The 26,654-nt window shown below is 46.1% G+C and overlaps 1 protein-coding gene across 4 annotated transcripts in view; it reads left to right on the top strand.

The window, feature by feature from the left end:
* Positions 1-25,054, top strand: part of RSRC1 (arginine and serine rich coiled-coil 1) — a 112,859-nt gene extending 87,805 nt beyond the window's left edge. For all 4 annotated transcript variants that reach the window (XM_021393572.1, XM_021393569.1, XM_021393571.1 and 1 more), the window contains 4 exons: positions 10,021-10,089; positions 23,106-23,212; positions 24,115-24,261; positions 24,818-25,054. In XM_021393572.1, coding sequence (XP_021249247.1) covers positions 10,021-10,089; positions 23,106-23,212; positions 24,115-24,261; positions 24,818-24,910 — 416 coding nt within the window. In that variant the 3' untranslated portion in view covers positions 24,911-25,054. The remainder of the gene's footprint in view (positions 1-10,020; positions 10,090-23,105; positions 23,213-24,114; positions 24,262-24,817) is intronic.

Below are 26,654 nucleotides of genomic sequence, written 5' to 3' on the forward strand. Positions count from 1 at the left end.
AGCGATCTGACTGTGCGTAGTGAAGATAAATTGTTTGTTTTCGGCAGCGTTTCTTCATCTTCAGCGCTTAATCTGGAATGAAATTTTACAGTCAGCTCCTGAATTTTTAAGCAATATATTTACTCCTTTTATCCCCGGGGAATATTTAATAATGCCGTGTACAGTAAATGATTATAGTGGTTAATGATACAAGCTGAGGATGTATAGTTTCCCATAATTTTTTTTTTTTCCATCAGGACGAGAGCTGTGCTGCGGCGCGGAAGCCCACGTTTCGCTGGGCTTTGTACGCCCCGCTCTCAAGGCTATCACAAGTGTAATTGAGTGTGTGTTGGCACCAGCAATAAGTCTTTCACACAAATCTTTCCTTGACACACACTCCCCCTTTTGGTGCCAGATGTCAAGTTCTTTTGGATGCCTGTCTTATGATTTTGCCGTTAAAGCACAGTAAATCCTGGCAGTTGGCTGTGGCTGGAGCTGGACATTCCCTTCCTCCGCAGCATTTGTGTGCCCCGTTCCAGATCTGTGTGTTCCATGCTGATGTTTGGACGATGATGCTCGAAAACAATTTTTTGCTTCTTGTTTTTATGATGTCTTGGTGTTTGTTGGTTGTGGTAGTTTTAAGCTTCCACTGGTGTAATGGGCGTCTTCCATTTAAAAAAAAGAAAAAAAAAGCAGAAAACATTTTTGATCCTTTTTTTTTGTCGTTGTTTCACACAGATTTTTCATTAACATCGTGGTGAAAATGGAAAATTGTCTCCAGCAGATGGGAAAGGTTCTGTCTTCAGAACATCTATAAAATGCCTCCTGGTTCTTGCAACATTATTCGTATATTCATTGCACCCCATTCATTATTAAGTTTGCACTGTATTGTACTTCTGAAAGTGCATCCCGTGTTACTGTGGGGCCTTACATGAGGCTATCAAAGCAGAATGAGTTGTTATGAGTGCTGTGTGGGTGGGTCTCTGACGACGGCATCGCTAACAGGAGCCGCTTTCCCATTTTTATTCCTTAGGTTTTTATTTGGTTCGAAAGCACGAGATAGAATTTCTCGGCGCCCTCAGCAGGTTCCCTGGGCTGCCTTGGCTTTTCTCGGTGCTGTTTTTCGTAATGGTTTATAAGTGCTCCCCTGTTTATTACTTCCTTTTGATGGGCAGATTAGTTGTCATCCATGTGGTTTTCACTCAGCGCGGTGATTCCTGACATCTCGCCGTTGGCAGATGAAAGGAGGGTTCATTCTGAATCCAAGTTTTGCGACAGAATTTTTCCACATTTGCTGACACACTGTCAGGCTGAATTCTGCTATTAGCCCCGAAAGGAAAGCCGACTGTCGCGCTCAATATCAGGCTGAAGTCACAATCGGGTTTGAAATCCGTTGTCAATTTTGCTTTGTTTTCCAGAAATAAATTAAATATCTTTACTTTAAGTAGATAATTTTTATTTTTTTTTTTCAAACTCGCATCATTTATTTGTGAAGTGCTGTGGGTTAGCTGTTACGTTCGTCTGGCGCAGCGGTTAACAGAGGTAATTTCCCACGTGAGGCCAGCAGGTGCCTGGGGCTGGGTGGCTGGAGGAGGGATGCTTCCCTGGGGGTTGCATGGCCTGGTTTGGGATCTTCTCGGTGCTCTGCTCTCCCCAGGGTCTCAGCTGGAAGAAACAAACCAACATGAACTAACAGTACGTCATGGGTGCGGTGACTTCACAAGCATTTGTTGCACCGAGGTTGTAGACGTCTTCTGTATCTTAGCAATGGGATTCCGCAGTTGGTTTTGCCATCTTGCCTGCCTCTTGTTCTTCCTAATTAATTTTAGAGGAATCTCAAAGTTTTATTTTCCAGTCGCAACCCTTCCAAAGTGGCTCACGATCTACCCTGGTCTGAAGAGCACCGGTCTGTCAGCGACGGGTGCCGGGCGATAACAGCTCTGTTTCTCAGTGTTCCACCGTCACTTGTAATTGACATTATTGCTTTCACAGCTCTCATTTGGCGTGAGTTTTGCTGTAGAAAAGAAGTTCTTGCACTTCATAAAGACGATGTTAATCTTACTTGTTTGTTTGCTTTTCTGTTGTTGTTTTTAAGGAAGCGATGTGTTTATCTTTTCCATCGTTCGTTTCTTCTGCGTGGTAGCGAGCTCCCACATTTCCATAAATTTCCATAAAGAACCACCTTCTCACAAATAGGCATGAATGTTCTTCAGTGTTTTTACATCTGTTTTTCAAAGTTCTCATCCAAATAGCAGCTATTAATTTCGATCTGATCTTATATGTAATACAAAAGCGCTATTTTCACAGGAGCATGTAATTAAGTGTTAAGCACATTGGTTTCTTTCCTTTTCAACGTAGCTCCTTTATATTCTGTTTTATAGTTGCAACTGAATTTAAGAGACTGGGATGTAAGACGCAATCATGTTTTGATACTGTGGCTTCCTAATTTAATTTTGCCTGGCAAGTATCAATTCAAATCATCGTTAGGGCACTGAAATTCCCTCTGAGCTGGTGAAGATGTAAGGGTAAGGTGGGACTGTTCTGTGCAGCTCCACAAGGAGCTCCTGGCACTGTGTTCACAGGGAGGAAATGGGTGGGCAGCTCCCCACCGTGTTTTCCAAAAGAAAGTAAGAGTAAAAAATATAGAAGTAAGAAAGAAAAAGGTCTCTATCTGCATTGAACAGTAGAGAAGAGAATTAGCTCCATCCAAATACTGTTTTAAGAGCAATTTAAATAGGTAGAGTCCAGGTTTGGAGGTTTTCGTGTTGATCGCTCCTCAGTTCTCCAGTTGAGCTGAAAACTGTTCCTGAAGGCCATAGCACAGAATCATCCTTTACTTCAGAACTTTTGTGTCTGGATTTTATTGGTTCTCCCCCAGTCTTTGCTGCCTTCTGTCCTTTTTAGCACAGTAGAGGAGGGTAATTTTCAGGGAAGAAAGGGCACAGCCTGGAGCTGAGCTCTCCCCTCCTTTTCGCAACCCTTTCCCCCAGGAGAAGGCCGCTCAGGTAGAAGCTGCCATTTATTCATCGCTGTTGAATTATCACGTTGTTCTAAGAACTGATTTTCTCTACGAGACCAGAGCTGCATCCAGCAGCGGTGCCTCCCTGTGCTCAGCTGGTGACCCTCGGGTTGGCTGCAGAGCCATGTCTGCGCTGGTGAAGCGGAGCCTCCTCGGAGCAAGTCTTTGCGATATTGAATAGCATCCAGCACAATGAGTCAGAAGCCACGGAAGCAATTTAAGCCAATTAATCCTTAGTGTTAAAACATATTTCAGTTGAATTTTTTATCAGAAGTGTGTGTGTGTGTGGGAAACAGTGTGTGAGAAAGAAAGAAATCAGAAATGCACTAAATAATAGAGGAGCGTACGTAGCCAAGATCTGCTTATTAAGTCCCCTTTATTATTCTAAATACTTAGTGCCAGATCCTCAGCTGGAGTAAATGTCCTCAGTTGCATTGAATTCAATGGAATTGCGCCAGCTTGGATTTGCTATGGATCTGGCCCTTGATTTTGCTGCAGGAAGACAAAAATATCTGGGGAGGTGAATGATGGGGCAGCAAGGACTTTGCTGATGGTAACACCGTTTTTGTAGCAATAATAACAGGAAAAACAAGGAAGTCTTATTCTTCTGACTTCCATGATGAAATTAGAGGAACTTGTTGATGTTATTTCATTAGATGTAAATTTTCCTCCAAGTATCTACAGTCCCCAGAACCTTGCATGTACTGGGGAACACTGCATAGAGACTCAGGTGTTCTTTCTTTTCTGTGGATGCCAGATTTTGTACCAGCATTTCTGCTGCTCTTACCTGAGAAGTGTCACAGCAGCCACACTGCTCTCACGTTAACTGGAGAAGAAGCCATAAATGCATTTGATTTCGGAAAGCTGTTTTGCATGCTGCAGCTGATTGTCCACCATGAGTAAAGCGTGCTGTAATTTAATGTGGCATCTTATTAAAATCCAGTGTGTCATTTCATTTGGCTGCAGTTTAGAAACGTATCAGCAAACCAGATCCTGCAGCTAGCTAAGTCAGTAATTGCTAAAAACCCCAAATTTGTTATTTCCATAGTAAAGGAAAAGCATTCTTCAGTACCATAAAACATTGGGCTACACTGCTTGGAGCTTACACATTTCTGCAAGAGTGGCTTTTTAAGGGGCTATCTTGGAGGACTGAAAATAACATCACAAACCATGTTTGTTATATTCTTAATTGTTTTGACCATAGAATTAATTTTAAAGTCAAAAGGGGCACTGCTTTTTCATCACTCGCGGTCCGGAATATTCAGCATGTCACAGATGTTCATGAATAATGTCCATTTAGAGCTGTTGGCAGAGCGCGCCGGCGAGTTGGCGAGATGAATTAAATGTTGGGGGGATCTGACAGGCAGCACGCTGCTTTGTGATCATTCCAAAGTTCTAATAATCTCCCTCACCTTCCCTGCCTGCCGCTAATGAAAGAGAATAGGTGATTGCACCTCGGGCTATGTTCTGCGCCTAATGACTCCTCCAAAGGCAGATTTATGAAGAAAAAATTAACTTTGAATGAGGATTGAATTGGCCCTGACAGTCTGATAGACTGTGACACAGATTCTGTGGCAAAACAGACGTAGCCCTAATTGATTATCAATATTTTAAGCAAAGTGATGAAAATAAGCATTAAGTGATGAGAAAGGCAGTCTTAATACAGTAGGCAGTAACCGGGCTATGGGGAGCCTTCGGGGAGGCTGGCCTGCTTGCCGTCCCTGCATTTTATCTGTCAGCTTTCACCTTTTGCTTCCCGGCACCCATTGTCCCTTCCCAGCCTATTTTTTGCTCGCAGATTTACGAGCAGAATGCTAATGGCCCGGGCAAGGGTGGACGCGCTCCCCTCTCCGCTGAAGTTTGTTAATATTTAACCCGTCTTGACTTGGGATAACTTGGGCTGTTCTGCCCTGTGCGGATCGTGGATGTGAGAAGTTCCCTCTTTCTGCTGCGCTTTGCCGCAGCCCCAAGCAGTGCATACCCAGCAGCAGGCAGCGCTCCGAAAGGTGTGGCGATGAACAGAAGAGAGCAACGGGATTGCCTGGATGGTGCCAAAGGGTCCGTGCCTTCATGGACAGGTTGGTTGTAGCCAACGGTAGGACGAGGGGAAGAAGGTACTCGGGGTTTGCATTTTGGGTAGGTTTTTCTTGAGGTGCGAACCTGCCAGAGAGGATGCAGGACATCCTCCTTAGGGAGAAACGGAAGCTGAGAATCATAGGAATCGTTGGGGTTGAAAAAGACCTAAGATCCCCAGCCCCACCTGCACCGTGCCCGTGACCTCAGTGCCACATCTCAGCAGCTCCAGAACACCTCCAGGCACAGGAGCAGGTCTGTGCTTGCAGCGATGCCAGGAGCCTTTTCCAGCTCGGAATGGAAAGACAAAAATGCAGAAGGAACAGCGCAATCCTGGTTACACCGAGGTGTGTTTGTGGAGCGGCAGCTGCTGGAGCCTGCTCCTGCCTGGGACAGTCTGGTACAGATCCACTGCTGTGAGTTTGGGGTGGAATTTTTGGGATGCCTGCTAGCTAACTTTGCTTGTCAGCATATGAATATTTAGCAGAGAGCACTGCCGCAAGCCTCGATAAATTCGATATACTAGAGAAAAATAGCATGTAAATTAAATAAGGCCTTGTAAATTAATAATGGATTACCGTTGTATTTTTACATGTGAGCTGACTGAATATTTTATAAGTGCAAAAATGTTTGTGTTTAAAAAAAAAAAACGGTGAAAGCCTTTCTGATTAGCATCGTGTGCTGGGTGCGGGGCCCTCGTGTTCCTTCTGAGTTTGCCTGCCTTTCTTCCTCCACATCGAACTGTGCAGCGTGTATTTGTACAAGTCTGAGGAGTTGGGAAGTTCCCAGTTACGCTGCATACATATTTTTGTTCCCTAAGCCTTGTGATTTGTCGATGATGAGCGCTCTGACAAGCTCAGGTTTTATCTTGGTGTGTTTTTTGGAAGTGGAGCAACTGACAGCCCTGCGTGCTGAGTGTGCTGGTGCGCTGCAGGATGGGTGAGCACCCTTCAGTCCTTCCAACTGCGCTTCCCAAACGTTGCCTTTTCCTGCACTTTCCTCCTTCTGCCTGCACTGGGAAGGGTGAGGGGTTGTTCTGCTCCCACCCCTGCTGGGCCGTGGCTCTGGGTAACTCCTGTGCAAGTTACCGATGTGCCCACGCCAGTGAATGGGGCCGTGTTGGCCTGTAGGAAAGTATTAACCCAGGTGGGCACTGTGACGGTCTGCAGATGAGAAATTAATGGTGAAAGCCTGGGGAGAATTGTCCTCTTTCAGTGTGTTACGGGATACATAGAATCGCAGAACGGCTTGGGTTGGGAGGAGCCTTAAGGATCATCCACTTCCAGCCCTCTCATATGAACACGGGAAGAGAAACTGTTGCAATTCTAAAGTTCGTTTTTGCTGCTGTTTTCTCCCATATTCAGTAATCAAAAGAAAATGACACGCAGAGGGTGTTCAGCCTCGTACCTGTGGCTTGTGAGACGTTTCTAGCAGAACTAACTGCAGCAGGCGCAGTGATGTCCGTGCACTGAATCTTTATGGTGCATTGACAGCCATTGGTTCTAGCTGCTCTGGAACAGAGGCATGCTGATGCCCATCATCGGTGCTATTCAGAAGATGATTTATTTGTGAAGACCATTTGTTTCCTCTCTTCTTCTTTTTTCCTGGGAAAGCTGCTTGCTCTTTTTGTTCCACCAGGTGTAGTCTCCAAAGAGATGGTTCCAACATTTCCTGTCAGCGTAACGTCGTGCAGTCAGACTGTGTGTTTTCATGCAAACCCATTGATTTTTGCCATTTTTTTTTTGACGCCGCCGTTGCCAGCTGAAGGCGGCCCTTGGTCCTGGAGCACAGCAGAGTGAGCAGGGTGCGGTGAGCAGCTGAGAGCCGGGGACTTTAACGGGCTGACATAGCTGGGGTTTAACAGGATGCTTAATCACACTTCTTGTCTAATAATAGGGGAAATGGTTTAAGGTATTTTAGGGTTTTTATTTAAGTGCATAGCATTAAGCAAAGCTTGAGGCCGTGTTGGTCACGCTGTGATTTTAACTGTTGACTGATTTGGGCACAAACTGTCACCAGAGCACTGACATCAGGGGTTTGGACGGAGCCTCGCCACAGCAACATGACATCTCTTTGGGTTTTAATTTTTTTTATAGCCAGGAAGCTCCAGAGGAAAAAAATAATCCGTGGAATTGTAGCTTTATCTGGGGCTGGATGAGCTCTTAGATGCTGTCTGTCAGCTGGAGCACCTCTTCATGTATTTATTTTATATTTTAGGGAGCTCTGTGAGCGGTCAGATTCTGCCGCGCTGGCTGTTCCCTGTGCAGGAAGCCCCCGTGCAGGAGCAGCCTCAGCACTCAGGTTCTGGGATCAAGCACACGCAGACTGCTGCTCTCTGCAGTGCCTGAAAGGAGGTCACAGCCGGGGGGGCCGGCCTCTGCTCCCAGCTAGCAGCCACCAGACAGGAGCTGATGGCCTCCAATTACATCAGGGGAGGTTCAGGGTGGATATTAGGGAATATTTCTTCTCAGAAAGAGCGGTCGGACGCTGGCACAGCTGCCCAGGGGGTGGTGGGGTCACCGTTCCTGGAGGCGTTCAGAGCTGTGGGGATGTGGCCCTTGGGGTCATGGTTGGTGGGCTGGCATTGGGCCTGGGGATCTCAGAGCTCTTTCTCAACCTGAATAGTTCTGTGACGCTGTGGTCTGCTCAGGATGCTAAGTGGCTGCCTCTCCTCTGCAGGGAGGGCAGTGGTGCAGCAGAAGGGCTTTCTGCTCCACATACCAGCTCCAACAACACAGCGCGTGGGGCTGCGTTCTGCAGCTCGTTGTGCTTTGGAACAAGGTGGAACAAGGTGTAAGGCTCCTGCAGCAGCGTTCATCGCAACCTGACTCGATCAAAACAAATGGTGTTTTTCCATGGTGCGTGGTGGGTGAGTAGTGATGGAGGATTCAAAGGACTTTCTGGAGGGCTGTTGGCATGGAGCTCTTACACAGTGGCCTTGCTGACCTGGGGAGGTCGCAGCGGGCAGTGCCTGTGACCTCAGAGCCTTGCTGCTCTGCACATGGATTGGCTGAGTTAAGTTGCTGTTAATGAGCGATTCTGTGCAGGAGATTGTCCTCACTGTACTTCCCGAATGGCTCCATTGTCCACGTAATTAACTGGGAGGTGGAGGGACATCTCTGTTTCCCCTGCCTGAAGCTGTAACTGCGGTTACGAAGGTTGCACACGGGCAAGTTCAAGTTCATGTATACGGGGCAGAAATTCAGTCACAGAGCAGGAGCGTGTGCGTTTGAATACTTTGCTCGGATAACCGTTGGGTATCCAATGAATTGCTCCCGTGCTGCAGCAAATAAGTGAGGAAGAACAAAGTCGCATCGTGGAATAGATAAATCACATCTAGGCATGGTGGTTTATTGAATCTAAATTGTGCCCAGTTGGCCCAAGAGCGATATAAGCCATCCATCTTGTGCTGATAATGGAGGTTCTTGAAATCCACCTGATGTTTGCATTATTAAATTTCAGCCTAATGAGCTCTGCTAATACATATTGAAGGCAGTAGTGAGGAGCAGAATGGGAATCCGAGCGGGATAATTTGAAAGAAACATAAGCTGAGCATTTTACATGACTCAAGGGGTATATCTACAATTACGCATATAACCAAAATTGAATTGAAATGGAATTTCTATTATCCTTGTCCTTTTACCGGGGAGAATAAAGTGTAAATGAAGTAAAAGTCTTTCGAGTTGCTAGCAGTTTGTTTTTATTACCTCATTTAATAGATTCTTGTAACGATCTTCACTGGCAGAAAAGTTTTAATATTTCATGGCTTTAAATGTAGTCTAACTATGTATAAAAGCACGTGAATGGAGGCAGATGTTGGGGTGGGTACAGGACCACGATGACACCGCTGTCAGGCATGCATTGCAGGGAGCTGCTGCTTGCAGGACACGTTGGGGCAGCAGGACCTTGGCTGCTGAGCTGAGCTCTGTGTTGCAGCATCACAGTTGATGCAGCAGCTGGGCCAAGTGCTTGCCAACCTTGCTGCTTGTGCCACGGCTTGCAGTGGGTTTGGTACACGCGGAGGCCTGCTCTGAACTCGGAATTCTGCTTCTTTCTTGTCTTTTTTTTTTGTGACACGGCGATACTTTTTAAAACTTAATATTTCATCACACGTAATGCTGTTAGAGACTTCTTCTCACTTAGTTCGCTCATCAGGCAGTGAGATGGCAATAAAAGAGAATGGCTCCTTTGAGACATTAATGCTTTGGAATAAATGATGTGCTAGAACAGAAATTTAATTAATTTACAGAGTATATTGATAGTCCCTTGTTACTGTGCTGTATATTTTTAATCTTCTTTAACATCTGTAGTAAAGTGTTCGAAAACCCCTGCAGTTGAGCAACTAGTAGATAATTAAGTAATAAGCAAAGAGGTTTCTGGAGAGAAAGAGACTCTTTTTAAAGAATGCTGTCAGAGCATGAATAAAGTACTGCTGCTGTGATTTGCGGTGAAGATGGTGTGCTGCATCATTTAATGCCAAGGAAGAGGTATTTGACTCCGATTTTAAACACTATCTGCAACTCTGCAGCCCTGAAAATACTGCCTTGTTTTTCCCTTCTGCTCAGAAGAGGCCCTGTGCGTTGCTCCCCGTGGCAGCAAATCCTCCTCAAAACATGCTGCATTTGCTGTGTTGGTGCTCGGGTTGGTGGCCGGAGCATGGGGACAGCTGGGGTCAGAACAAGTGCTTCCATGTTCTGCTTACGAAAAATGCAGAGATTTGTGCTGAAGTGTTACTGACTGCAGAAATCACCCATTGCGCTGGTGCCTTGACTGTAGTGATAACCTGAAAGAAAATACCCTAAGAACCAAATTCTGTTCTTTCACGCACGCTGGCTTCGTCGTGGGACCTGCAGAAACAAATCTGAAATTGGGTTGATCTCCCTAAGAAATGTTTGGTGAGGTGCATTAGCTAATTATTAATTTTTTTGTTCTGTTTCTTTTCTTTTTAGCTAAAGCAGATGAAGCATTAAAAGCTAAGGAGAGGAGTGAAGAAGAGGCAAAGAAAAGGAAGGAAGAAGGTAATCCATTTTTTTTTTCTTCAGTAACTAAAGCATCGTATAGCAAAACCATTTTTTTAAGGGGTAGGTTCCAGTGGGGTTCTGTATTTCAGAACTTGGATGTAGTCTCTGTTACAAACTCAGGCAATTAGTTCCCTTCAACTCTTATTTTCGGTAGACAGTTGAAAGGTTTGTGTCGCATTATCAGGTTGTTCCAAAGGAACTAGCACGCGCTGGCTGCTTGGGCAGCAGCCCAGGTTGGTGCCCCCAGCTGGGGATGGAGCAGCCACTGTTGCTCTTCCAGCTCCGTGCTGACCCTGCGTAGTTTCAGCACCTTTCTGAGGCAGCGGCTGGCGCTGAATGATGCGCTGAGCACCCAAGGGGCCCAAACTCAGGTCAGTTCAGCAGCAGCTTTTGCTCGGGGGAAGTTCCTGGCAATGACAGGCGTGTCTTGCTCCTGACAGAGTTGTTGCTGCGGGTCCTGCACAGGTTCAGGTAGAATGCTCAAGTCTTACGGAGTGTCTGGTACCCGGAGCCCCTGCTGTACTCGACAGAAATGAAAAGTAGGGTGTAATTACCTTTGAAAAATTGGAACTAATCAATTGCGTTTTTTTCCGTGTTTGAAAGAGGTTGGAGGTGTTCACATTTAATAAACTTTTAGTTTAATGATGTTTAAAAAACGGTGAAATGGATGCTCAGCTTTTTTTTTCCCCCCACTTCAAAGAACGTTGGGCAATCATTACATCTGAAGGAAGTATTTTCTTTTATGTTAATTTTGTAATTATGTTATCCGGGATGCTCCGTGAGAACTTATTACAACAGACACGGCGATGCTCCCGAATCCACGCGTGCCCCCGCGGCAGCGCTGCATTCCCACCCCACAGCAGTGCTTTCTGAGGGCTGCTGCTCATTAAAGCTAACGTGGGGGTAGGATGACAGGTTCGTGGACACCTCAGCTTCAAAGCAGGAGGCTTATTGCTGCTGCTTGTCCCACGCCGCAGGTGGCCCCTGCCTTTGAAGTCTGTGGTTTCACTTGCGCTACACCGGGAGCGCGCTGAGCTCCCAGTACAGCTGTGTAGGCAGACGCTTGTTTATGAAGGAGCTCTTTTTGTCTGTAGGAGGTGGATGATTCTGGAAAAAAGAGTCCCAAGCTGACAATGGCAGTGCTTCAGCTCCAAGCTGCCCCAGTGCAGCTGAGCACGAGGAGCCCTCTCCTCCTCTGGAACATACGTAGCATGCTGTGCAAACCGCTTGCAAGGTGAAATGTTCTTCCTCTGATTTGTCTTGTGGAGACTGTCAGCAGAGTGGTTGCGTGTAATGGAATAGGATTTGGTTGTGATTTAGAAATCTATGATGACTTTCCATGAGGAGTACGTACCAAACTGCCAGCTCTGTCTTTAAGAAGATCGCCCTGCGTGTGTTCCTGCCCGGCTGTGTTCTTGTGGGAGAGGTCTCTGTCTTGTGCTGGCTGCAAACAGCTCGAAGTTCAGGTGGTCTCTTTTCTTATGTGCCTGCAAGATGGTCGTTGGAATGCTTCTAATTCCCATCTGATCATTTAAGGGGACTGTGGATGAGAAGAGCTCCTCTTTCCTGCTGTAGTGCTGGGAAGGGACGGAGGGAGAAGTTCCTTCAGATTTTTTTGTGGTTCATAACTTCTTCCTGAGTTACTCTTCTTGGAGTGATAAAAAAAACAAAGTTATTCCCCTCGAGATACAGAGAGCTGCACAGCAGCGCTCCATTCTGGGGTCCTGGCATCCCAGTGCAGCCCTGAGTCCGTATGATGAAATCTCTTTGGAACTGAGAAAAGCTGCCTGCTAGAATGTGATGTTTTACCTTAATATTCCTCACACCGGCTCTTCCGTCCTTGTGAAGGAAACCATAGCATCTGTGAAGCCCTCAGCTCTCGGGTTTCAAAGGCAATGGTGAAAATGTCATCTTAGCAGAGCAAGGAATGTTCTAGGTTCCTTCAAGGAACCTACAAGGAATGGTTAAAAATTTTCCACGTGATCGTAAATATCTCATTCACGTCTACACAGCGATAATGCTGGGTTTACGTGGAAAAGGTTCTCTTTGGGTTTTTGGCTGTAGTTAATTTCATTCGGAATCAAAACATTCTAACGATTTGGTTTGGGACTGTGAGATGCCAAGAGGAACTGAGTCTTGCTCCTACTTAGAGAATGCGGCCTTGCCTGTGGCAGGGGGGTTGGAGCTTGGTGATCCTTGAGGTTCCTTCCAACCCAAGCCATTCTGTGGTTCTGTGATATGATTCTATGAATGCATGTTTGATGCTGAAGAATAAAACGCAGACGGAGGAGTGGGGTAGCCTGGGTGCGTTTTGTTGGGAAGAGGAAGGGTTGGGGCTTCAGACACCACAGGGAGGAGAAAGCACGAGGAGCACCAGGCTTTGTAGGCACACCAAGCCAGAAGGTGAAGCTGAGTTAGATGTGAGTTCTCACACACACCAGCGGTCGGTGATAACACGAGTCGGGGAGAGGCACCCCATCAGTCCTCAGCCACATTCCTCATCCATTGAGTCTCCTCTTGGTGCACATTTGCAGTCTGTGTTTTGGAAAATGCTTGTGTGGTTTTCCATTGTATCCACTGTGAGGGACTCGTGTGCTGGCAGTTGTTTTGCCTGCAATAGTTACAAAGGCTGAGCATGGAAAGGCGAAGGGAAAAACAGTCAGTTCGGGAGGGAGGAACAATGGTGAGTTGGAGAGAAAGCAGGAGGAAAATTTATTAATACGCCACAGAAGAACTGTCCCGTGGTGCCTTTGAAAAGGTTGTGAGGCTGCTGTGTTGTTCTGAAATGAACAGAAATGTGTCCTGAAGAGAAGCTGGTTGAACAAAGTCTATCAATTTGTCTGTGAGGCCAGCTACTAATTAAGAACAAAATGTTTTATTTTCAGTGGAAAACAGCTTATTACATTGTTTAACAAGTGTCTCGGCATACCAAGCCCATGGAAGCGTCCCATGACACGTTGTCCCAGCATAGCATGGGGAGCACCAGTTCCATGCAGTTCCATTTCTATGCTGGGTGTGCATTGCAGGGAGTAGGTTTTGTTCTATTTTCTGTTTTGCAGAGCACAATTTTCTGTATTTTTTGCTAGATTCATTTCTACTGCAGAAGCGGGGAAAAAAAGTGAAAAATGATTTGTGTCCGATCACTGAATTCAGACAGTGGTTTTCTTTTGGGCTCAGCTAATCCCAGTGATTCTCTGCCTGACCTCCCCAGCCTTGTGGGTGGAAATCTTAATGGTGAAGCAGTGCAGATCCTGCAGGGATGGGCCAGTTACAGTTGCCCTGCGGTGGGGAGGTGCTGCCTGGCGGCCCCTACATTGTCTGCTCAAGCTAGAGCGGTTGCCTCACATGTCCGTAGATTCATCAACAAAGTGTTGTGGTTTTTTTTTCCTCATGAAATCAAAATTACCAATTCTCCTGATTTTGCACCCCGGAATTCTCCTTTAACATGCTGCTCTGCAACGCAAGCACATGGGGCTGCCAGCGCACCTGCAGCAGCCGCCAGCCTCTGCTCTGGAGCCACGGGAAGCAGCACCACGTGCGGGCCAGCAGCTGTTCCTCTGCTCGTAACACTGCCTCTGCATCCCCACCCCATCATGAGGGTGTCCCAACATCACTTTTAATATCATTTTATTGCCAAATCAGGTGTGAGATTAGATGTTGGATGTTACATGTAATCTGCTCAGAAATCAAATTATGTGACCTCCAAGCCCACCGCCGCACCCTCCCGCTGCTTTGCTGCTCAATATGCAGCGTTCTGCTGTCATGAATACAAATAGAGGACAAATTAGAATCTACAGACAGCTGACCCGAGCTCCAGATTAGAGGCTGGGGGCTTGCGCTGCTTTCAGTGCTTTAATTACCATAGTCCCTATAGCCAGTTGAAGGACACGCGCAAAAATCATTTTTGTGACAAAAAAGCAAAGAAAGAAAGGGGAAGGCTCCCTCCTTCTCATTTGAATTTTTCAGTTTGATTGCATTTGCACTTCCATTGGAGCTATGCTAATTCGCTGCATGAAATTAGGTCTATTAATAAAGAATGCGCTACTTCCGCAAGAGCATTTTCAGCAGAGGGCTTTTTCTTTTTCCGCTTTGTTTTTGCTTCTTTGCTTCTCTTTGGGGCTGCCTGAACGTGGCACCGTGGCCTTGAGGGCTGTACTGCCAGGAATTGCTGCCCGGCCCATCCAGAGAGCTGAGATGTGCCATGAGAGCAGCGCTGCGGGAGGGATGCACGTCCCTGGAGCACTCATCCCAATGTGTGGCACCGCGTCCCAGCGCAGCGTTGGGATCTTCTGTCCGAGGGCATCGTGCAGAACGGTATTTAGATGTTCACGTGAAACGCAGGTGCCGTGGAACACGTTCTGCAATTGCATGAGAGGCTGCAAGCAGAGAGAGAGAGGCCCTGCGAGGTGCTGAGGACGAGCCCAGGTTTGATACCGTGCAGCTGAATGGGGTTTGTTCTTTTGGAGTCAGTCCATAAATCTGTGGCTGTGCTGCCGGTGCTGTCCCCACGCCCTCCGTCCCCAATTTGCATTGTGTGCTTCTCGTGCGTGCTGGCCCAGCGTTGAATTGATTAGTTATGCCTAGCTAGTAAGCAGGGAAACATTTTTATATACTCTGGGGAAATAAATTTGGCAGAAAATCAGCATGAGTAGATTTAATTATCACTCGGAGACCTTTCCCTTTTCTGGCTTAGTGATCCTGAAACTCTGTGTTTCACTGAAATCTGTGTGGACGCTAAGCTTCGCTTCCCAATTTGTTCCTCCGCGCAATGATAAGCCAAGCAATTACTGGTTTATTGATTTTTCATCATGGCAAATTTAAAGTTGATTTTTTCCTGAAAAGGCAGGGGTGATTAAGTGTTTCCCCTCGGTTTAGTACAAGAGAGCTGTGTGGCAGAATCTAATATCCTGAGGTCAACCTCCGCAGGCAGATAATACGGTGTCTCGGCCACGTGTTAAGGAGAGGAATCGGGGCTACAAATGTGATAGGATATATGTGGAGACAGTTTAATTTGCTCCATTTATATGAACAAGTCATGTGGCACACGCTTGGAAAACATCATTTTGAATGGGCTTGGAAATGAAGCCCACGTGGGTGGAGGAACGAGGGAATGCAAACACGAGAGGCGTTAGAGCCCTCCGTGCTCGGGGGGAATTGTCTTCAAACGCAAATGAAACAGATCTTCCGTGCTTAATTCACAGATGATGCTGAAATGTTTGTGTGACCGTGGCATCACCTATATTGCAGGTTGAACCCGGTGTGAGAAAGCAAATTTTCCCTGTGACGAGGCCAGGCGTGGAGCACTCTGCTTCACCCCACGCTCCTTTCGGCGACAGCCTCGGTGTAAATGCTATTACAAACGCCGTCTGAATCCGCCACAAAAGATTTGATTGCATGAGGTCAGGCCGTCGCGCTGTAATAAGTTAAAGTGCTTTACTGGCTGATACAGAAATATATTAAGATGGCCTTAAGTTCATTAGTTACTGCCTTAGGTCATAGCTGATGTCCAGTAAATTTTACTGAAGTTCATCGTTACGGCAGTGGGCTGAACTCAGGCCGAGTCCCCGTGTCACTCAGTGCAGAGACCAGGGGAGAAACGTGCTCCTGCCTGCAGCTGGGAGCCTGCCCTGCGGGGCTCAGCCACGGCACGTGGGGTCCTGGAAGCACTGAGCTTCCTCGGGTGGCACAACTGCAGAACGCTGCGGGGCGTGATTCTGGGAAGCGAGCTTGCAGAAATTCAGTACAGCGTATTAGGAAGAATATCCAAATGTGAATAGAGCGTATGAAGGATAACGTTGCTGCATGAACGCGGGCTCGGCAGAGCTGACCGCTGATGGGGCTCTGTGCAGCCCTGTAGGTAACAGCTATTACATAATAACCAGGGGGTTATTAAAGCTTCGGTCATTAATAACCACTTCTAAACGCGTTTCTTAATTTTTAGAGGGAAGGGAAGAGCGGTGGGAACATGGTAAGGACACAAAAACAGGAAGGTGATTTTTGGCTGTTCAGTGTTGTCAATGCACGGGACAGTGTTGTGAACGAAGATGAGTGCTAATGATAAATACAGAGTCACGTGTTGGTAGCAGGGCTGTGTTCAGGGCAGTACTGCTGGGGGCAGGCATGCAGCCGTAGGTCAGTTGTCCTTCTGTCCTAAAAAGCAACGCGTTGGGTGCAAAGACACGAAACACGAAGTTTAGAAAGAACAGGATGGCGGTGTTAGGCAGAAAAAATGTTTGATTTTTTTTTTTACAAAGGTTATTCTGAGAATATTTCAGACAATTCCTGCGAAGGCTGAGCTGGAGCCACGGGGGGAAGGAGGAGGAGAAAACTGATCCAAAACATTGCACGTTTCCAGATTTGCTGATGAGCAGCGGTAGCAGTGGTGGCAGGCTGCCTGGCCGCACGGCTGTGCGTGCTAACGGCGTGCAGTGCTGTTAGCCACCTGCTGCTGTGCTTGGGTAACGGGGTGAGCCAGAGGGGAGGCTTCGGGAGCAGAACATAGTGCTGCGTTGGCATGGCATGGCCCTGCCTGTGAGGGACTGCCTCGGTGCTCTTAGTGGCAGCCTGCGCTCTGCAGGTCTGCGGTTTTGAGGAAAGCTTTGTTGTAAAAAAATATGACCCTTAGTTAAATGTGTTTAAATCAGTAGGAATTGCTCTGACCAGCAGTAAGGCATAACTTGCAGATAGTTCTCTGGATGGTAGAAGGTTATTAGTGGTGATTCCAGAAATAGCAGAGAACGTAGCATGAAAACATGGTTTTTTACCATAAATCACAGACTCCTCGTAGAACCACAGCACAGTTGGGTCAGCAGGGCCCTCACAGCCCCCCAGGTCCGCCCCCACCCACTCAGGTTGCCCAGGACCACCCAGCACAAGCATCAGCTGTGCTTTGCTCTTCTACAGCCTTATGGACATACATGCTTCATCTGGAAGGAGCAGTGTTTTGTTTTAATCCTTGACTTTGCATATGAACAGTCCAAGCTTTGGCTTTCTTGCGTGCATTAGCTGGAAAGCGGCGGAGCAGAGCACTGCGCAAAGCCTCTGTGTGGTGGCTGCAGAGAAATTGCAGTGCGCCTTTATTTGAAGGAAAATGGATTAAAACCAACAGCTTCCCTTATATCATCTGTGGAAGTGTCTTGGTTTGCTTCTGTATTAAAACGCAAAGCAGCATTTGTCTGCTTTCATAGGCATTTATGGAGGGAAAAAAATCAGGTGGATTTTCTTCTGGCTTGAAGCCCATGAAGGTGTGGGGTCCATGAGGGGTTAGGACATCAGCAAGATGTGCCTAAATGTTAAAAATTACTTTGCAGCTGGAATTTGAGGCATTTCAGTAAATACAGCCGGTATAACTGGCGTTTTATTTACACATCTGTGAAGGTGAAGAGCTCCATGAGTAGATGGTGGGGATTCAAAGCTGAAACCCCAGCTGACAAAGTTGTTTCCCTTCCCTCCTATCCCCCGAAAGAGAAACGCTCCACTCCGTATTACGGATGTACCATCAGCACTGCATTAAAAATACCTATTTCCAATCCCTTCAGAGGTATATATCTACATTAGAATTGCCACCACAGTTCTGTTCCATGGCTGCCCTGGAAGGGGTGGCTGGGTGAGGGTTGGGCCTGTAGAAAACCAGTAAAGATTTGGCTTTGAGCTACTTCCATTCTGAAGGTGGAAACACAGACGAAGTCGTGCTCTCTCTTTCACGGGGCCATTTATGAATCCTTTTACAAATTAGGAGTCTGGAAATAGTCTTCGAAGTTGAACACAGACAAAAAGTAAAAATTGCTTCTGTGTTTCATTAACGTTGCGTATTTTCCCGTCGTCTTTATGGCGTTTATTTGTGCTAAAGGATAAGTCTGAGACAAGCATCAGTTAAGGTAATGGGATTGTAAAGCAATCACATAATTAGTTATCTGACTTCAATCATTTCCAACAAATTTATAGCTACCTATCGAAAAGCTGCTTCTGGAGGGGAAGATAAACAAGGGCTGGAAGACGGAAAGGAGAGCAGCTCCGGGGCTGCTCATACCCACTCTGATTGCAGCCCCTTCACAGGGGGCTTCACGACCTTCTCATTCCTATTTACTTATTTTCTCCATTTAAGAGAAAAACAAAACCAAAAACCACGCAAACACAACTTTCCCCCCTCCAAAAACAACACCACAAAACCCCACAGACTTCTCCAGAAACATAAAGTGTAATTATTTATCCCTTAAATATATTTCACTTAAATTCTGAGGTTTGGTCTTTAAATTTCCGTTCATTTTCGCTGTTTGCTCTGTTGAGGTTTTCATTTGTCAAAATTGTTAGCTCTTGGGTATTAGTTACGCAAATATTGATGTGTAGCTTTGGCCTGTTCGCTATCAATTGAAATCAGGGAATCAATAGACTTAATAGCTCCTCATTACCCAGTTGATGCATTTGCAGCGCTGAGCCGAGCGCTGTCAGCGAGCGATCAATTCGGTCACCAGCTCTTACACGGTCACCGCTGCAATGGGCCCCGTGCTGCTGGCTGTGTGCCGAGGCACAGCATCCCTCTGGGGCAGCCCAGAGCTGGGGCACCACGGGACCAGCACAGCTCCTGCACGCTGGGGAATACTGAGATGGCTGCAAAGCCTGTGCACCCCGAAGGTCTCTCCTCAGGTGGCTGTGGCACTTAGAGTGGTTTCATGAACTCCATTTGTAGGTATGAGCCCTTCCCTTCCCTGCCTGCAGTAGTGAAACTCACGCTGTAGCCAGGGCATCTGCGATGCCAGCTGATGGTCTCAGACCCACGCAGCACTTCCAGGGGAATCCACTTCAGTTTACCAGGTGGAAAATGATGCAATAGTGTACTAGTTTGTCCAGTTGTAAGATTTGAAAGTGAATCTAAGTGAGAGGTAGGCAGCCTTGTAAAGGTGGAGCAGATTTTGGGAGAGAGCCATTCCATTGCATTTAATGCATCTTTGTAATGGGCAGGACGCGTTGTAATGGGCAGGACGTGCGCTGCCTTGTTGGTTGGATCAAAGCACCGAGAAGCAAAGTGTTTGCTGGTGAATATTTTTTAGTCTACATTACTCTCCTCTGATGTTATTGCACGAAAGCTGTGCCACTCATTTTAAGTATTTTTCTTCCCTGGAAATAGGTGATTAAAATCAAAGAAAAAAATCCAGACACTCGGTAAACATGTAAGATGAGTGAAATACAGACTAACTTAATGATATTTAAGATGATGTACATAATTATAACAGAAAGGTCAGGGTAGGTGGCAGTTTTCCCAAGTATATGGAGTGTCAGAAAAATCCCCAAAGCGTATGTATTAATTGAGTTATGTTTTCTTTCCCTCGTGTTGAAGCATTAAGGCATTACCCCATTCCTGGGCTGCGCTCCTATAATTTCACGTGGCAAAATTCCCAGCTCTGCATTTTGACAGTGAAACCACATCACGAGCAGGCTCCTTCCAGGAATGAAATACAACTTCGTGTTTGTCTCCAAATCGTCGCTTTCTTTTTCGTTTTAAACAAAAATATATTTAATGTGCGGGGAAAATAAATTTTACGGGGGCGAAGATGAAGTGAACGCTATTTTCTGAAGTGTGAGGGAGCCGTGGAAAAACACGGTGAGCCAAACAGCTGTGAGAGGAAGAAGGGAGAATTGGATGGAGGAGGGCCCGTGGGACACAGGCAGACGGTGTGGGGTGGGATGGAGCAGCAGTGGGGGCTGGGGGTCCCCGGCTCCCCCCTCAGCACACCCTGCCTCTGGGCTTGTACTGAGGGAGAAGGGAATGGCAGAAGGGGTTGAGCAGTGCTGTTGGCCGCTTAGGCTTGGTGTTCACGTGGCTTAAAGCATCCGTGCCAACTGAAACAGAAAGCTGGGCAGGAGCCTTCCTGCCTTCACTGGCACCGAGGCCTCTTGCCAGCAGGAGAGGGGCACGCAGGGCTCTGCGCTGGGACGTGGGGAAGGTGACTTCACTACGCCTGCTCCCCAGAGGAGATGCGTATTAGAATTGTTTTCTCCAGTAGCAGTTGGAAGAAAGTCGGTTTTTCCATTTTTGCAGAAATTGAAGGGGAACCACGGAATTAAGCACCGTGACCTTTAGGTAAATAATGGCAAGTTTTCTGCAGGATCTCTGCTTCAGTCAGCGTTGCTTCATCTCGGGCAGCCTCTCCTTAGCAGGAACCAGTAACTATCACTTCTCATTACTCAGCGTGCAGATCTGTACTTCATTTCACTGTCGCTATCCAAACCTCCTCTTAGAGCGTTGTCAGGAGCTTCTGCCCGTCCGCTCTGGGGCTCACCAGGCCCTGAAGGGTCACAGCGGTTGGTGCCTTTGTCTGTGAGTGACAGCCACTTACTTTGTATTCGGCGTTTGAGGGGAACCAGGGGCGGTCCTCGCTCCCGTGCGCTTCCCCTGACGTGATGCTGAGGATCAATACATGCACTGGGATCCGAGCGTGGCGGTCGCTGCAGCAGGCGGCGGCACCGCGCAGCGCTGGGAGCTGCTCCAGCACAGAGCTCAGAGCACGGCTTGTGCCGTGCGTTCTGCTGGGCAGGGCCCGGCTCTGCTCCCTCTGTGCCTGCGGCGGGGAGCGGTGGGTGTGGAAATAGTTTTATTTGTCTGAATGCGTTCGAGAGACTCGGATAAGTTCAATATAGACAAATTGTTACATATTAAACGTACGCGTAATATATCCACTCGTTAGTTTGTACATACAATACAGGGGTTATTTGGGATACAGATACATAAAAGATAGAAGAACCCAGTAATTGCCTTTAAGATCAGAGCACAAAGCATTACCTTGGATTTTACAAGGCCAGCGAGCAACAAAAGAGCAGTAATTTATGAGCTCAGCGTAAAAGAATAGCATAATTGCATTAAAAATTAATGCTAATGAACACTAAAATGGGGAAGGTGGTTATGATGAAAGTTTGTATTCATCTTCCCTGGTTTGAATGATGGCTAGTGGCTTGATTAATGGCTTAATTTCTATCAATTAGCAGGGAAAAATCTCCTGCGAGACAAGGGTAAATTGAGCATCGAATTACATATCTTGCTTTTGTGTGCTGAGAAAAGAGAGCTGCGCGCCTGCGACGTGGGCCACGGTGACAAATGCAGCGTGCCCTGCACCGGGCTGCAGGGACTGCCCCACTGCCTGCCCCACTGCCTGCCCCACTGTCTGCCCCCACACCGGCCCAGCACTGCTGCCTGCCCCTGCACGAGCCCACCTCGGCTCTTCCCTGGATGTTTGCAAATTCCTGAGGGGGCTGCAGAGTTCAAGCAGTGTGGGAAATACTGGGGGGGAGGAGGTGAATGTGCGTGCGGGGTGCAGTGCAGAATCCAGGTGTTCTCTTGTCACCTGTTTCTGGATTCCCCATTTGTTGTCTGTTTGATTTTACCCCTGCTATTTCTGTTATTCTGAAGGGAGACGTTCCTGTGCAAGCTTGTTTCAAAATACTACGAAAGGTAGATGATGTGGTTATAATATATTAAAGCAGTGAGATGTAAGGGCTCGTACTTACAGTTAGATGGGAGGAACACAAATTAGGCACACAACCTCTCTGTGGCCCAGCAGCTCAGCGTGGAGCCTGGTTTGGGGGTGCTGCCACTTTGAGTGGAGCCGCGGGTAAAGGCAGGGGATGGGAATCATTCTCTGCAGCGGTGGTGTTTGCTCTGCTTTCTGGTGGGGTCTTCATTCTGTCAACTGGTGAACAAAAGAACAACACCAATTGCAACTTTTCTGGCAGATGCGTCGTCATTCTGCAGCTGCTGGGATGGCCTATCTGTAAGGAAGGGCCCCAACGATCCCGAGCGCGGTAGTTAGCTTGTTTTGCTCACAGTAGCACAGTAAAAAGACTTGCTGGGCAATGAGGTAGTATTGATTTCTTTTTTGTCTGTAGCCTCTCAGCTTTCTGACTCCATTATTCTTGATTTTACTATGAAATACGTATCCTTTCTACTGACATCTGACAAACAACACATGGAAGTCATTTTATCTACCAATAATGTGTTTGTCAAAAATACCGTGCGCTAATGGGTAATGCTTCCTCCAGTCCATTTTCCCAAGTTAATGTCACTGATGTAATTCTCAACATTTACTGATTTTTGCCCTTAATAATTTGTCATTCCCACCGGTCCTTGTAAGACCTGGGTGGGATGCAGTGACAGGCCGAGAGCAGCAGATCCCAAATCCATGCTGCTATCTCCACCACTGACCCCCAGTTCCAACGCTGGGACTACCAAGTGCCCCCGAGCTGGTGCACCCTGCTGGAGGAGGATTTCCTCTCTCTCTAGCAAGGCATTGGCCTGTTTGTTTTTATACTTTCTACGGGATCTTTAGAAACCTTTTTTAAAATGGCCTGCTGCTGAGGAATTCTAACAGAGCTTTTAAACACAAACTGAAATAAAAGCGTGCATTGAGAAGAAGGAGTGAAGATTCAGTTGTCACTACAGTCAGACATAAAGGTAGGTATGAGATTAACCGAGCTGGGAATCTGAAGAAGCAGAAAATGAAACCAGCACTGAAGTAAATACTCTTTTTGGTCAGATGCGTTGTAATGAGCAGGCAGTACAGAACTGGTCTCTTAGCTTGCAGTGAGAACACAAGGCATGGCACATCGCTGTGGGCATCCACAGCTGAAGCCACACTCTCCTCAATAGCAGCAGAAGCAGTTGTGCTACTTAATGCACATTGGGCTCCCCCGAGGTATCAGCTCTGGCCACAAATCCTCACCTGCAGGAGATTCTGATGCTGTAATCCAGCAGTTCTCCTGCAAGGACTTCTCTGGAAATTCTTACGTTGACATCTTGAATAACATCATGCACTGAACAGCGATGCCAACTCACTGTTGTTATTCTTACTAAAGGAGAAAGGTTTTGTGTCTTCTTTGTATCAGAATCTTGTAGGCTGCGTTGCAAGCTTTTTTTTTTTTTTCAGATATACACTGTGGTAAAATACATTGAGTGCACTGCTTAGGCACAGCATTTATTGCAGGCTTACAGTAATGTATACTGACACTACACCTTCTTTTTGTAGACCAAGCCACCCTGGTAGAACAAGTGAAACGAGTGAAAGAAATTGAAGCTATTGAAAGTGACTCCTTTGTTCCACAGACATTCAGATCAAGTAAAGAAGTCAAAAAGGTAGGTTTGCAATGTCCTTTCTTGGTGCCTAATCCTTTCCAAGTCAGGTGGGAGCTACGCCGTGAATACAGTTTCCATTGATGAAGGAGCATCAGAGCAGACATTCCTGAATGCCCTGGCTGGATTCAGCGTTTGGAGGAGGACTCTCCTATGTTGCTGTGTGGGTGAAGGAAGGATACATTTAAGCATGCAACAATGCCCGTGAAGTGCAACTGTTTGGATAGTGTAACTATGCTGTGCAACTCTGATTTTTAAAAGGTCTTTGAAAATCTTATACAGTCAGGAAGATTTTTTTTAAGGAAAAGCGGAAGAATTAAAGTGCAAATGTAATCAGTCGTTTGCATTGTAGTTAAAGGTAGAGATTAATATTTTTAATTCTGCTTAGCTGAAGCCAGAGTTCAGGGCCATATTTACTCCCTGAAACAAAAGGGCATTGTTTTCAGACAGCCTTCCAAAAACCTAATGCGAGACGTCCACGTTTCAGAACTTTATCTGCATTTTGGCTGCCAAGTCTTCTGCAAACTCACTGCTTTTGGAAGCGTGCAAGCAAAGGGCTGCTTCAGTTCTTCCACGTGACAACAAAGCGTTTTGGATCACCACTGTGTGTTTCCCTGAGAGCACGCACTGTCTTTTCAGAAGTAGCTGAGAAGTTCACACCGCTTCTTCAGAAAGCGATCCCTACAACCAAAGCTCTCCCGGTGCCTTTGGCAGCACCTTCTTCCACTTTGTGTGCCGAGGCTGTCGGTGAGGCCATGCCCACTCTGTGCATGCTGAGAAGCATTTGCAGGAGGGTCTTTCTGTGGGCATGTGCTGCAATTCAAAGCAGGCTGAATGCTCGGCTAAGATACTGTCGTGCCTGGGAGTCCGAGGATGAAATACTCAGCGTGTTTCTTTCTGTTTAGTCAATAGAGCCTCCCGAACTCAAATGCGAACCTGTAACTGTAGGAGGGGGATCTGTCGAAGCATCTGCCCCTGAAAAAGAAACAGCACCTGCCAATATTCCTACTGCCATCAAATACCAGGATGATAATTCTTTAGCACATCCAAATGTAAGTGTGTTGATCTTTATCTTTTAGAACAACGCGGCCCATTGAATGCGGACAGGTTCAGGTGCCCTAACAACAGCCGTGCCGTGCTGCTCATCAAATAGTCTGTGCTCTGAAGAGTACTCAGCAGTGGGCCGCTCCCTGGCTCAAAACATGTTACTTTCCTTGCATAATCCAACAGAGAAGAATTACAAATGAGGAGCTTCCTTTGGCTAAAAGCCGAATGGATACAAGTCAAGCATCTTTGTTTTGTATCTCAACTTGCATTTTAACCATTTTTTTTTTTAAGAATTAGGAAGTTAATAATTAGGAAGTTGAATAATGGATATGGCTAACAACAGTGCAAGACCAACTGTTTTAGGGGGAGACTGAAGTTAGACCGTGTTGGCTTTCAAAATATTGAAGTCTCAAGCTTGACTTCGGTATTTATGTCAGTATTGTAACACCTGTATGCAGCTGGGCTTCTTTTCTTAGCGCTGACATTGCCTGTACGTCCTTCCACCCGTTATAACAAACGTAAGGTGTGCCTGCTTTTGTTCTTCTCCCCTTCGTCTCTCAGCTGTTCATTGAGAAGGCAGAAGCAGAAGAGAAGTGGTTCCAGAGGCTGATGGCGCTTCGGCAGGAAAGGCTGATGGGCAGCCCTGTGGCCTGAGCAAACCACTATGACCGTTGCGGACGAGTTCCCCGTGAGCGCTACGGAATCGTGCCGTTAAATTGTTTTATTTTTCTCTTTTGAGGGGATTTTCATAGTCAGTAGGAGTTGTACAGAGAATAAATATTTCATCTGAATACACAAGAATGTTCCATCCTGCGTTTTTTCCCCAGCTCATTGCCGGGTTACTTGGGTTGCTGAGAAGGGAAAGCTATCATAGCGGTGTAATTTGCTTTTTCTTAATACTGGATTCCCCTCGGGTGCAGACTTTGACAGCCCAAGGAGATGTAATTTTATACTTCCCAATCCCCCCCAAATATATAACCGTGTAGCAGTTTAAAGATAAATGAAAAAAAATAAGACTGTCAAAGAAAGTTCAGATTTACCAGTGCTCAGACAGTTGGAGTACAAATGATACCACCCTGGGCCATTAGATCTTTTGCAGCCGAAGAAGGATTCAGGGCAAATTATATTGCTGTTATCTCTTCTTCCTTCCACTCAGCGTTACGGGAGAATCCTGAACATCTGTGGGCAGTCTTGTTGCCAAGGGGCCGTGTGAATTGATGCGCTCACCCGCCTGCCCCTCACCTCCTACCTCGCTTTTGGTGGTCTTGAGTGGAAAGAAATGTTGCTTCAAATTTTCTTGAATGTCTACCCGCCTCTGTCAGCATCCTGGAGTTTATTTAAGGGAAAACGATGTTATTCTTTTAAATAAACACGATACGTTTTCAGTGGTTTTCAAAAGCTATATTTCCTATGCGATTTTAGGCATATTAAGATGATTGATAAGCAGTAAAAGACAGCTTTCTCTGAATTCTTAATGGGAAATAATGTAAAGATTGTGTCTGTTGATGCAGACCTTTGTCGAAAAGAATAATGGCATGCCTATTTCTGTACAGAGGGGCTGTTCTCACTGTATGAAGTTTCCATTTGTCCAAGTGTGACTTTAAAATAATGAAAGATTAGTCCAGTTTGACCATATCAACATTCTCCCTTAAATATATTTACAAAAAATATCTGTCCATCATCTAACTAAATACGAGAGATAAATAAAATAGGGACATATTTATTTTGAGGTGTCTAGCAAATCCGTGAACAAAAAACTATTATATTGATAGGAGACTAAAATAAGCCTGCAACTTTTGGACATAAATATCTCATTGGAAATGACCTACGTCAGCTCTCCTTTGTGAATGAAGGAATTCATAAGGTTTGTGTGGGTTTTTTTTTTTTTAATGTTTACTATTCCTAATTGGAGGGAAGAAGATTCTGGAAATGTACTTTGGTCATCTTAATTTTGTTTAGATCACTGATGTAATGTGTTAAAATGCAAATTTAATACATTTTCCCATTTTCAATTTTTCGTTACGAACAGTGTTAGTTTTACTTGGTCCCACATTAAAAGGGCTGTCTGTGTTTCAAGAATATCTTGCCTCCAACAGAAAGTGGGAAAAAAAAATTATTTCTCTTGTTTCATTTCAGCATTTTCAAGTGGCAAATATTTGTTACTGTCCTTTTTTCTAATCACCTCCTGCGTGTCTTTTATAGTAAATAAAAACTGTTTCATCTCCATAGAAGGTGCAGGATTAAATTCCTCTTTGTCACAGATTATGTCGGATAATTCTGGTATTTTTATTTGACGCAAAATTGTTCTTATTTCATTTGCATCCTCTGTAGGTTATTGAGAAAATTCTGCAAAGCAGTCTAAGTGAGCAAGGCTTAGTGGCAGTAATGGGCTTAGCTG

This window comes from Numida meleagris, chromosome 4, assembly GCF_002078875.1.
Source record: "Numida meleagris isolate 19003 breed g44 Domestic line chromosome 4, NumMel1.0, whole genome shotgun sequence".
Lineage (NCBI taxonomy): Eukaryota > Metazoa > Chordata > Aves > Galliformes > Numididae > Numida > Numida meleagris.